At 41.4% G+C, this 12,046-nt stretch overlaps 1 protein-coding gene across 1 annotated transcript in view; it reads right to left on the minus strand.

The window, feature by feature from the left end:
- Positions 1 to 1,051: 1,051 nt before the first annotated feature.
- Positions 1,052 to 12,046, minus strand: part of LOC141173070 (cornifelin homolog B-like) — a 36,335-nt gene continuing 25,340 nt past the window's right edge. The window contains exons 2-4 of the mRNA XM_073657706.1: positions 8,773 to 8,893; positions 7,734 to 7,870; positions 1,052 to 1,851 (exon numbers count right to left, since the gene is read on the minus strand). Coding sequence (XP_073513807.1) covers positions 1,762 to 1,851; positions 7,734 to 7,870; positions 8,773 to 8,893 — 348 coding nt within the window. The 3' untranslated portion in view covers positions 1,052 to 1,761. The remainder of the gene's footprint in view (positions 1,852 to 7,733; positions 7,871 to 8,772; positions 8,894 to 12,046) is intronic.

Genomic DNA, 12,046 nt, shown 5'->3' on the forward strand with positions numbered 1-12,046 from the left:
TAATAGTGGCCCCACATAGTCCTTCATACAGAATAATGGCCTCACATAGTCCTCCATACAATATAATGGGCCCCACATAGTCCTCCATACATAATAGTGGCCTCACATGGGGGTGGTGGTTCTGGTGTCGTGGGCCAAATAAAACCACCCCACGGGTCAGAGTTTGACATGTATGATTTATAAGAAGAACAACGTGTGAATTGAGTGGAGGTCAATCATAGCGCGTATTCATTCTCAATGGGACCATCGGAGAAAGCTGAGTGTTGCGTTCGGCAGGTCTTCAGCACTACCTTTCCCCTGAAGCTATTCTAGCAAACAAGTCTGAGTGCGCTCTGTAGAACGTGATGAATGGTTTGCTAGGAATTTTACTTTAAAAGTCATCACTCTCAGGATTAGCGGGTTGGTTGGTGAAGCGGGAAGAGGCAAGCTCAAACAATCACCTAAATCATTAGTCGGAGGGTCAAAGGCTCCGGATCTACACTACAGTGTGCCGATAACAAGACGACTTGTGTAGACATGATGTGAAATGTTCAGGGTATTAGATTCCAGATTACTTAAAATATATATTTTTTTGTCCTAGAAGATGAAAAAAAAATTAATTTCTACCAAATTTGGACTTTAGACCAAGATGGGCAGTCAATGTCGCACATTATAGCCTTCTGGATGATGCCTTAAAGGTGTTCTCGGGGAATAGGAAAAAAAATATTAAAAGAAAGAAAATATCATTATGAATAAATTCCTAAATAACTTTGATTAGTAAATCACATTTGTTTAGCCTCTGGAGGTAATCGTAGTAGAATGATAATGGCGGCCATCTTGTTACCACAATAATTTTGATGCCTCAAGATCTCGGAGCTCAGTGATTGGCTGCACATTTTTGACACATCATCACCGGCGGGCAAGTTAAAGGCCTAATATCAGTAGTAATTTTTGGCCACTGAATCACAACATACCATAACCTTAGTCACAAAGAAAAGAGACTCATAAAAAAAAGTAATATATGTTTATTGCCAAAGTGATTTATCATAAAAAGAACAAATATGAAAACCGTGATATATAATAAAATGAAGGGTTCCCCCTACTGTGCGTAATATATACAAATTCAGACAGGAAGTGGAGGTGTTGCCCTTAGCAACCGATCAGATTCCAGCTTCAGGCTGAAAAAATAATATCTGGTTGGTTGCTAGGGGCAAGAAGGGTGTTTATATAGCAACCAATCAGAGTTCAGCTTTCATTTTTTCACTGCTGTATAGAAAATGAAAGCTAAACTCTGATTGGTTGCTATGGGTAACGACACTATTCGTTCGAAAAATATACACAAAGGCTACATGGCGCCTTATGGAACAGTCTACAGACTAAAGTCTGATTAAATTGACTTTGATACATAAAGACTAAGGAAAGATTGAAAGCACTAAGCTAAGCGTACACATAAGGCCAAATTCGGACATCCATTAAATATGGTGCCTCGTCCGGCCATGAATCTCCTGACCCTACTCAACAGTCTCATAGGCATATATGAGGGTGTTGGGATTATGTCAGGAGACCCGCGGCTGGTCCAGACATCACAGTCCGTATTCTTATCTTGACTCATCTATTAAAGCAACATGCTCTGAGCTGTTTAAAGGGGAGGCCGGGGTTTGTGAATCTGTTGAAAACCCCTTTTCCATTGGGATCAGTCCTTCTGAGAAGCTCAAGGAGGCTTTGGCCTTTTTATATGACGATATCTACTCTATGTATCATCTAGTCCCGGCCGCCATCTCTTCACTTTCTTTCCTTCAGCTCACGAGCCATCTGACATAGCGTGCAGGGGGCACAACATGTGAGACACACGCAGTCATTGCAGATAGTGCCCTGTAAAACAAGAGGCGAGGGGTCAGAGTTTGCATAAAAATATGGTGGACATACCACGAGGACGTATTTTTTCTGCGATAGTCACGATGGCTGCTTTCAAATGTTATACCCTCGTTATCGGGGTAGAATTGGCCTGTCTAATATAGTTCCTAACATTTCCTCTGATACTTAAGTCCCACCCTCGCTTAGGGATGCCACAGACCCTCTTTTGGGTGGGGTTTACATAAACTTCGCCCCCTCCAACCCAGGAGGTCCCTAGTAAGTGTAAGAGGCATCATAAATGAAGACCAGCTGCCATAGAGGACTAGACTTTCTAGGGATGTTTAATCCTCAAGCCCTGCTGGGTGCACCCTCTGATAATGGTGTGTTACACGCACGCCGCTAGGTTCAGATAGAGCAAGATGAGTTTAATGAATTCATTGGAATCCTGGGGCAACCTTCACTCAGGGTGATCATAGGTTGCAGCTTCTTTCAGTTACATGATAGATTCAATTGCTGACCAGACACATCTGATAAGAGTCTTTTTTAACAGTTTAACAGTGGAATTTAATCTGAAGCACGGCCAGTGCAATTCAGGGATATTACAGCCACAATCTTCATTACAGTACAGGTTAATAAAGCAGGCACAGTAACGTCAGTCTCTTCAGTAGCATAATTCAGCACAGATTAGACGTCTTAGCAGCACACTTCTATGCATACACAACCACAGGCTTTTTCTTCACAAGGACTTAATAGTACACAGCATTCTTTATCCTGCATGGAGATGGAGGGAGGGAGGGTTTGATGAGGGAGAATATCCCTGTGACACAATTTATTCCAGTCCTTACCCTTCTGCCCAATAATACTCTGCACTGTTAGTTCAGGGAGTTTATCTGACCTGTGTTTAGTTTCTCTCCTGATCTGAATTCTGTTCCCTTGCCTTCTGTCTGTGATATACAGATCACACACCACCTTTCTCTTCAGCTGTAGCCAGACAAACAACTTCCCCAAGATCCCCCTGGGGCTCTGCTAAACACTCCCTGTCTCCTGTGACTGTGTTAACCCCTCTAGTTGCTGGATGCTTCTGGAGCACAACACTTCCTGTCTCCTGTGCTTGTATTACTTATAGTAGTTGCTGGATACTTTTGAAGCAACAGCACTACTTCTGCATGTCACAGATGCCCTCCAGAACGCTTACTTTTGTGCAGGATTTACATAAAACTCTGCCCCCCTTCTGCACAAGAGATCAAGAAATATTTGGCAACTATGCTGTCATTTCTGCTACTATATATTGCAAAAATCCCCCCAAAAATGTGACTATACCCTTAGTCCTCCAGTTCTTTGTGGCAAAAGTCCAGGTAATTTGACCACGAATTGCCATGCATGCTATGTGCACACTGTGCCTGAGCTCTATATTTGGTGTATAGACTGCGTTTTCCAATACAGAAGGCCATTGAAAAAAAAAAATAATAAAAAAAAAAAATAATCAAAATTCTAATTATATATATATATATATATATATATATATATATATATATACAGTACAGATCAAAAGTTTGGACACACCTTCTCGTTTAAAGATTTTTCTGTATTTTCATGACTATGAAAATTGTACATTCAAACTGAAGGCATAAAAACTATGAATTAACACATGTGGAATTATATACTTAACAAAAAAGTGTGAAACAACTGAAAATATGTCTTATATTCTAGGTTCTTCAAAGTAGCCACCTTTTGCTTTTATGACTGCTTTGCACACTCTTGGCATTCTCTTGATGAGCTTCAAGAGGTAGTCACCTGAAATGGTCTTCCAACAATCTTGAAGGAGTTCCCAGAGATGCTTGGCACTTGTTGGCCCTTTTGCCTTCACTCTGCAGTCCAGCTCACCCCAAACCATCTCGATTTGGTTCAGGTCTTGTGACCGTGGAGGCCAGGTCATCTGGCATAGCACCCCATCACTCCCCTTCTTGGTCAAATAGCCCTTACACAGCCTGGAGGTGTGTTTGGGGTCATTGTCCCGTTGAAAAATAAATGATGGTCCAACTAAACGTAAACTGGATGGAATAGCATTCCGCTGCAAGATGCTGCGGTAGCCATGCTGGTTGAGTATGCCTTCAATTTTGAATAAATCCACTACAGTGTCACCAGCAAAGCACCCGCACACCATCACACCTCCTCCTCCATGCTTCCCGGTGGGAACCAGGTATGTAGAGTCCATCCGTTCACCTTTTCTGCGTCGCACAAAGACACGGTGGTTGGAACCAAAGATCTCAAATTTGGACTCATCAGACCAAAGCACAGATTTCCACTGGTCTAATGTCCATTCCTTGTGTACTTTAGCCCAAACAAGTCTCTTCTGCTTGTTGCCTGTCCTTAGCAGTGGTTTCCTAGCAGCTATTTTACCATGAAGGCCTGCTGCACAAAGTCTCCTCTTAACAGTTGTTGAAGAGATGTGTCTGCTGCTAGAACTCTGTGTGGCATTGACCTGGTCTCTAATCTGAGCTGCTGTTAACCTGCGATTTCTGAGGCTGGTGACTCGGATAAACTTATCCTCAGAAGCAGAGGTGACTCTTGGTCTTCCTTTCCTGGGGCAGTCCTCATGTGAGTCAGTTTCTTTTTAGCGCTTGATGGTTTTTGCAACTGCACTTGGGGACGCTTTCAAAGTTTTCCCAATTTTTCGCTCTGACTGACCTTCATTTCTTAAAGTAATGATGGCCACTCATTTTTCTTTACTTAGGTTCTTTTTTCTTGCCATAATACAAATTCTAACAGTGTATTCAGTAGGACTATCAGCTGTGTATCCACCAGACTTCTGCACAACACAACTGATGGTCCCAACCCCATTTATAAGGCAAGAAATCCCACTTACTAAACCTGACAGGGCACACCTGTGAAGTGAAAACCATTTCCGGTGACTACCTCTTGAAGCTCATCAAGAGAATGTCAAGAGTGTGCAAAGCAGTCATCAAAGCAAAAGGTGGCTACTTTGAAGAACCTAGAATATAAGACATATTTTCAGTTGTTTCACACTTTTTTGTTAAGTATATAATTCCACATGTGTTAATTCATAGGTTTGATGCCTTCAGTGTGAATGTACAATTTTCATAGTTATGAATATACAGAAAAATCTTTAAATGAGATGGTGTGTCCAAACTTTTGTTCTGTACTGTATAGTACAGACCAAAAGTGTGGACACAACTCATTTAAAGATTTTTTTCACAACTCGAAAAACATGGATAGCACTCAAACGTGAAAAACTGACCTGTGAAGGAGCCCATAGGCCTCATTCAGATTTTTTTTTTATTATTTTTCAATGAGAAAAAAAATCAAACCATTTTTCATCAATGCGCTGGATCCAACTTTTATCCATTTTTAGTCCATGTGTCCATTTTTGCCATCAATGTGGTATCTGTATTCTAGTATGCTAAGAAAAAATTCCAAGGCTCTCCTATCCAATCGAACAGCAACATTCACATCTTCGTTTTTCTGGGGTTTTTGTACGGACACTCGGTCTGCAATAAAACATGGAGTCCTATAGGCTTTAATGGTACGTGAAAAACGAAAAACTTTTACGTGAAAAATAGACGTCTGAATGAACCCTAATCACCTGATTATTTATTGCGTTTGCACCTATTTTTGTCTATTTTTAATGGTTTTAGACTATTTTTGATATGTGCCAAATTCTTCTCAAATTTTTTTTTTAAGTCTCCAATATATGTTCGTTTGTTTATTTTTATGTTTATCGATGTGGGCGAGGTTTGTTTCCCAGATATTTAAGGCCAATTCATCAATTATGATTTTTTTTTTTTTTAAAAAGTTGCAAAAATTTTTTGTCTCAAATGTTCTCCAGTTCCCCCTCTGGAATAATAATTTTACGTGCGCTTGGTTTATTTGCAACATTTTAGCAGAACATGCAACTTTATGCTCCAAAAACACGTAAAGGACAAAAATATAGAGCATTTTTGGTTTTGCAAAATGTTCACGTGCGTCATTTTGGAAAATTTTCAACAAAAAAAAAAACAAATAACACAAGGCCAAATAAAGGAAAAAAGTAATTTTTGTGGAAAAAAATGTAACTGATAAAGCGGGTCCGTGGAGCTCATTCAGCTATCATTTTTTTTATATAAGTACTATCTGTGTTTTTCACAGGTAGAGCAGGTAGTTAGTACAGTCTGTAGGGGTCTTCACATGTCCAGGATTTTTTTTGCAGACCGAGTGGTTTGTGAAAAATCGTACAGACGTGTCCGATATTAATCCTAGTGCCTATGGGTCCATTCAAAAATCAGACAGCACTTGTATGTCATTTGAGTCCTGCTCGGTTTTACCAAACTGTTAGAAGAAGGTGGAAAGAGCTGGAGGAATGGCAGCATCCGTGGCTCTTTAATTCATTAACCGGTCGTCAATTGTGCGTTGTGCCAGACTGGCTAATCAGAAGAAGAGCCATGGATGACATTCTCCTGCTCCTGTTCTGCTTCCACAGAGCAATGACATGGCCGATGGGATGCAGACCAGGAAAAATTGGTGGACTGATTATTGAAGACGCCAATTTCAGAAGGTTAAATAGACATGCAGTTTTTTTTGACGCGTTTCGAAGCATAATACACTTCTTCCTCAGGGAAAAAAAAACACATTTGGCCAACGGAATGGGATGTGCAAATAAATTTTCCACCAACTCTACGTGACATGTATATCTGTAGAGGTGCAGTATTTACATGCATTGCTTTCACTTACATCTTCCAACCCATTCGCCATTGGACAGTGTGCAGTAGCGCTGATAAATCACCCGTTCAATGTCCGGAAACATCTTGCATGGGTTCTATTGCAAATTGGATGGTACAGGTCTTACGACAGCCATGATATGCTCAGGGAATATTGTGCATGGGTTCTATTCTATATATTAGGATCCATAAGTAAACAGGTGCTTGGATACAACAGCGCAGACAATGGCTACTCAAGTAAATATATACACGTACAGATAAATGCGGCACTGTAATTAACAAGATCTATACAATATGTTCTAACCCTGTCAGAACACTGCAATGAGATTAACTGCGATATCTATTCAATGTTCCATTTTAAGTGTCTTTGGTTTAGTTACAATGGTCCTAATGGGGATCACCTCACCGGCATTTCCCGCTAGGCCATAAGTCTTAGAGATGTGGGTGATGTGATACACACTATACTTGTCACCCTGGCCATCTTTGTGTCTAAAGCACGACCCTGTCCCACCCTCTGTACTGTTCATCTGCGCTAGAAGTAACGGCCCAGGAACTTCTCCTAAAAATGACAGGCGCTCCTCTTTTCTTTGGTCAAGGCCAGACCTTGACCTGCGAAGTCTGGACTGTAGGCTTTGAATGGCAAAATCTGGTCTTCGAGACTTGACCACTGAAGTCTGGTCTTCTAGACTTGACCTACTAAATCTGGCCTTCCCTGGGGTACGATTGCTCTCAGTAATCTCTACTGCTGTGATGACCATTATTCCATCCCGCTGCTCACGTGTCCTCTCCGTATCATAAATGGATGACAACTGCCCTCCCACTTCAACTATCCCAGCCTTTTATATTTAACAACTGCGCCACAGCTGTCACCTGACCCAGCGCCCCCTTCAATCTCTTCCCTCTGGGAATGCTCTCTCCATCCTTCAGTTCCTGATTGTCCAGTCCAGCCAGTAGATGGCGTCATTTGATTGCGAGTGCTGTGGACCATTGACTAAGGACATTTTCTGCGCACCACCCCCTTATACATGCATGATATCCTCCGGCATTGTACGCAACTGCACTGCCCAGTTTGTAATACCAACATGTCGGGGACAAGGTGAAAGTTCTAAAAGCTGTAATACAAACATAAAATGGAAGTTGCAAGATACAATAGAAGGAAGAGAACTATAATAGTAGGATGCTCACCGGGATGTGATACCGTTCTCTCATACCGGTACGTATGGCAAGCATAGTGCCCCCTACCAGGGGCAGACAACAGCACTCTCCAAAATCCGAGGCCACTTTGCAAGCCAAGATGAGAGGGCAAAATGTTCCACATAGACCTGGAGGACACAAAAAAAACCTGACTCACCTTCATTGCAATGGTTTTGATCTAACAGCTCAGATAGTGCCCACCATGATATATCCCACCCATCAACATAAGGAGGCTTTGTGCACTCAGATTCATAGGGCTAGGACTACCTGGAAATGGGCAGCATGATATGAAGATTGGAATGTAGCTTTGCATCTTCTGATGGGGTTGCATTGTGACTAGTGACCAGCTATGATGAGACTGGAGAAAATCCAAGGTAGATGGATTTTTGGTTACAGGTTGCAAGGTGTAGATGATTTTGCCTCCATAGAATCCAGTATTGGCCATGTGCGACCTCTATACAATTAAACTGTTTTTCACTGCATTAAATTGGTCCGAGAATTACTGTCAGATGCCACCAGGTAGCCAAAAGTTGGATAAACACAAGTCACGAATATTCATGTGGCAGAAGGCTACCTCTCTCAACCCCTACCATGAGCGTTCAGCCCAACCAAGTGTTCATGTGTTTTCAATGGGGAGAAAGCCAGCGCCAAACTCGTCACGTAGCAACTTATCTCCTCTAAAACCAAAAGGATCGGATTGTTGAAATTCCAACTACCCGATCCCTCTGACCCTAAACATCATCCGTCAAGGGAGAGTCTGAAGGAGCCCATAATCAGGACGTTTCACATCATTTAGTAAGTTTCTTTCAGACCCAAGAAAAATGACAGATGTCTCAATCATTATTTTGGAACCACGCTGAATGAATGGCTCCTAGCTGAGCAGATGTTGTAAACCAGCTCGGAATCAAGTTTTATAGGGCCATAAATGAATTATTGCCACTAATCTACATTGTAAAATCATTTTAGTCTTTATCAATTAGGGCTGATTTTTTTTTATATATAACGTAGGTTGAAGAATGGTCGTACTTACAGACTCCAATATCCTTACAACATTCCATGACATCAGAAGACCACTGACTGGCAAATGGGGTGGAATTGGTGTATACCTGCACCACTTGAGGTTGCACCGTGACCGGGTAAGTCATTTGCATCTGCAAAAACATAGAAACGCAGCGATTTATTGGTGATTTTGGAATCCTCAATATAGACGTAAAAAGCAGCATCATATATATCCAATATGGCAGTTGACATAGTGTATATTGGTTATTGTCCAAGCAGCAGGGTCCAAACCATACAGCAGTGATCTCCAATTTTGGAAATTACTACGCCCAACGTGACCCGACCACCTTGCAACTGAGGAGTCAAAGTTTGGGAGTTCTGCAAAGTTTGTACTTGGTGACTTAGCGCCTGATGAGGCCACAGCAGCCATAGAGGGAAAGAGGAGGTTAGTAGGGCACTATTATAGTATTTTCTTATGAATCAAACCACCTCGAGTGAATTTATGTTCACCTGCAAATAACCTCTTCGTAAGGAAGAGGACTTGAACTCTGGCGCTGCTTATTGGATGTAACAATCTTAAAAGCCAATATTCACACTTTAAAGAGCAATCCCCATGACTTAGGATAAGAAGGCAAACTGTAAACTCCATTTGCCGACACGTGTTTCAGGGTGTTGCTCCTCTACAGTGCGAAGCAGGAGGTTTAATTTGGCTAGGTGAGAGGTGTCTGACTTTTGGTCTAAGGGAGGAACTTTTCTTCTGGCAGAGAGTGCCAAACTGGTGTAAGTAGACTTGTAGGCCACAAGACCCTTTTTACCCCCAGTCAGATGCTTCTCACCTAACCAAATAAAACCTTCTGCTTTGCACTGAGATGGAGCAACACCCCGAAACCCGTGCCTGCAAACAGAGATTTTGGTTTGGCTTCTTATCCTAAGTCATGTGGTAAGGCTCGTTAAAGGGTCTATATTAACTTTTCAGATTACTACATCTGATAGTTGGTGCCAGAGATCAAGTCCTCTTCCTTCTGAAGAGACTATTTCCATATTTAAATTCCCAGTGGAGCATTACATGGCCTATAAATCTCCTTACACTGGCTTGGCACTCTCTGCAAGGAGAAATATTGCCCCTTAAACCTTTTATGTATGCCTGAAATTTTTGCGACATTCTATGGTCTAAGGGGTAACTTTTCTCCTTGCGGAGAGCACCAAGCCAAGCCTGGCATGTCAGAATGATGAGACTTATAAGTCATGAAATGCTCCTCTGGGAAATTAAATATATAGTTATATTTAATTTCCCAGAGGAGCATTTCATGGTTTATAAGTCTCTCACTCTGACATGCCAGGCTTGACTTGTCACTCTCCACAAGGAGAAACGTTACCCCTTAGACCCAGTCCAAAGCCTCTCACTGAGCCAAAGCAGATCTCATACTTTGTACTGACGAGGAGCAATATCCCGAATCACCGTGTCTGAAAATTGAGTTTCTGATTTGGCTTTTATCCTAAGTCATATTGCAAGGCTCGTTAAAGAGTCGATATTGACTTTTAGGATCGCTGCTTCAAATAGGTAGCACTAGAGTTCTAGTCCTTTTCTCTCTGAAGAGACAATTTGCATATGCAACATTCTAGCAAATTTTTGCTCTAGAAAGGCACAAGGAGAATTTTTGATTTTGCGCAAAGTTTTTGAACCATGGCAGTCATTTAGAAGAATTGGAGCAAAAAAGTAAACATAAAAAAAGTGTCTACTGCATACCAATTTGATAGATGTGCACCATCGTTGATCTAAAATTTGGCGTACAGGTCCTCCACCTTCAGACATGAGGTGCCATAGGAAGAGATTTTGTACTGTAATTATGGCTCATAGTTCCAATTTGATAATTTGGCACAATTTTTGCTATTTTTACGGACTGGCACATTCAAGTGTTTTAAAACACTATTAATAAATGCTGTTTGCCTGCGATCAGAAAAAGGGAACGTGATGGGGGCGGGAAACGTGCCATTCCACCCAACAGTTTTTTTAATGTAATCCTGTGCTAACAAGGCTCTCTGTAACAAAATCGATGACTTGTCATTTGATGCCCGTGTTGTCTGCTCGTTCCTGGACCTCCTCGAATCGCAGAAGGTAAATTCTTCAAGATCTTAGAAATTAATGAGTGACTTATGGGAGAGGCTTCATAAAAATCTCTGGAGTAATGAAAGGATTAGGGCGGGCAGCATCGGGCAGACATAACTCTGAGCTAGTGGGATGTCCGTTCCTTTATTCGAATCCTGGATCATTCAAAGAGAAGTGACTACCAGCAGGGTCATTATAGGAGACAATGGCCTAATTCACTGAAGTTTCCCAGATAGGGGGCCTGCACTTCTGTGTCTTCACAATGGTCATTCTCCTACCCCATTGCTCGGGGAAAGGTTCTCTCATTCATCAGTACAAGATCAATACAAATGTGGCCGAATCTGAATCATTTTTCAAAATTGTCTAAAAGAAGAACTGGCCCTTGTTTTTATTTGAATGGTAATCTTTATGGGATGGAGCTGTAAGGGTCTGGCTGAAGCGTTATGAGTCACAGTGGTCCACCTGTCTATACAAGTCACCCCAATGATACACAGCCAAGGGGTCGTCCTACTGACAACATATATCACCAATCCACAGGATAGGATATAACTGTATGATCATTGATGGTCCATCCCTCATAAGTCACAAATAGGGGTCTCCTTTGTGAATAATGGTAGTGAGCATGTGCAGCCACTCACCATTCACTGTTGCACATGCTCACTACTACCACAATTTGCGCAGGAAAATTGAGACTCCAGTTTTTTAAATTCCCAGTGATCATATATTTATCATCTATCATATTCACGCGGGTATAGTGGCCATATTTCTTTGTCTGTATTATAGTCACAATCATGAGCCAAACTAACCCCATCATATCCATTTATAATACCGTTATACCCATTTTCATAAATGGGTATTGTTGGATAGGGCTCGTAAATACAAGCACTTTTGCCATTTACTGCTTGTTAAAATTCTCAGCTGTTTTTGAAATATTCACTTTTCTTTTATGTACAGCTCGTTGTCTTGGAGACCGACCACAGCAGCGGTAGTCGGTCTCCTAGGCAACAAACTCAAAACAAAAGTGTTAATATCTCAAGAACGGCTGCAAATTTTAATAAGCAGTAAAACGCAAAAGTGCTTGTTTTTACAAGCACTATCCAACAATATCCATCTATCCAACTGTGAAAATGGGGAAAAAAAATTTAAGGTCACGATTATAGTGTTGAGCATTCCCATACTGAAATATCGGGTATTGGCC

Source organism: Phyllobates terribilis, unplaced genomic scaffold (genome assembly GCF_046119375.1).
Source record: "Phyllobates terribilis strain yellow unplaced genomic scaffold, ASM4611937v1 Scaffold_12__6_contigs__length_324123572, whole genome shotgun sequence".
NCBI lineage: Eukaryota > Metazoa > Chordata > Amphibia > Anura > Dendrobatidae > Phyllobates > Phyllobates terribilis.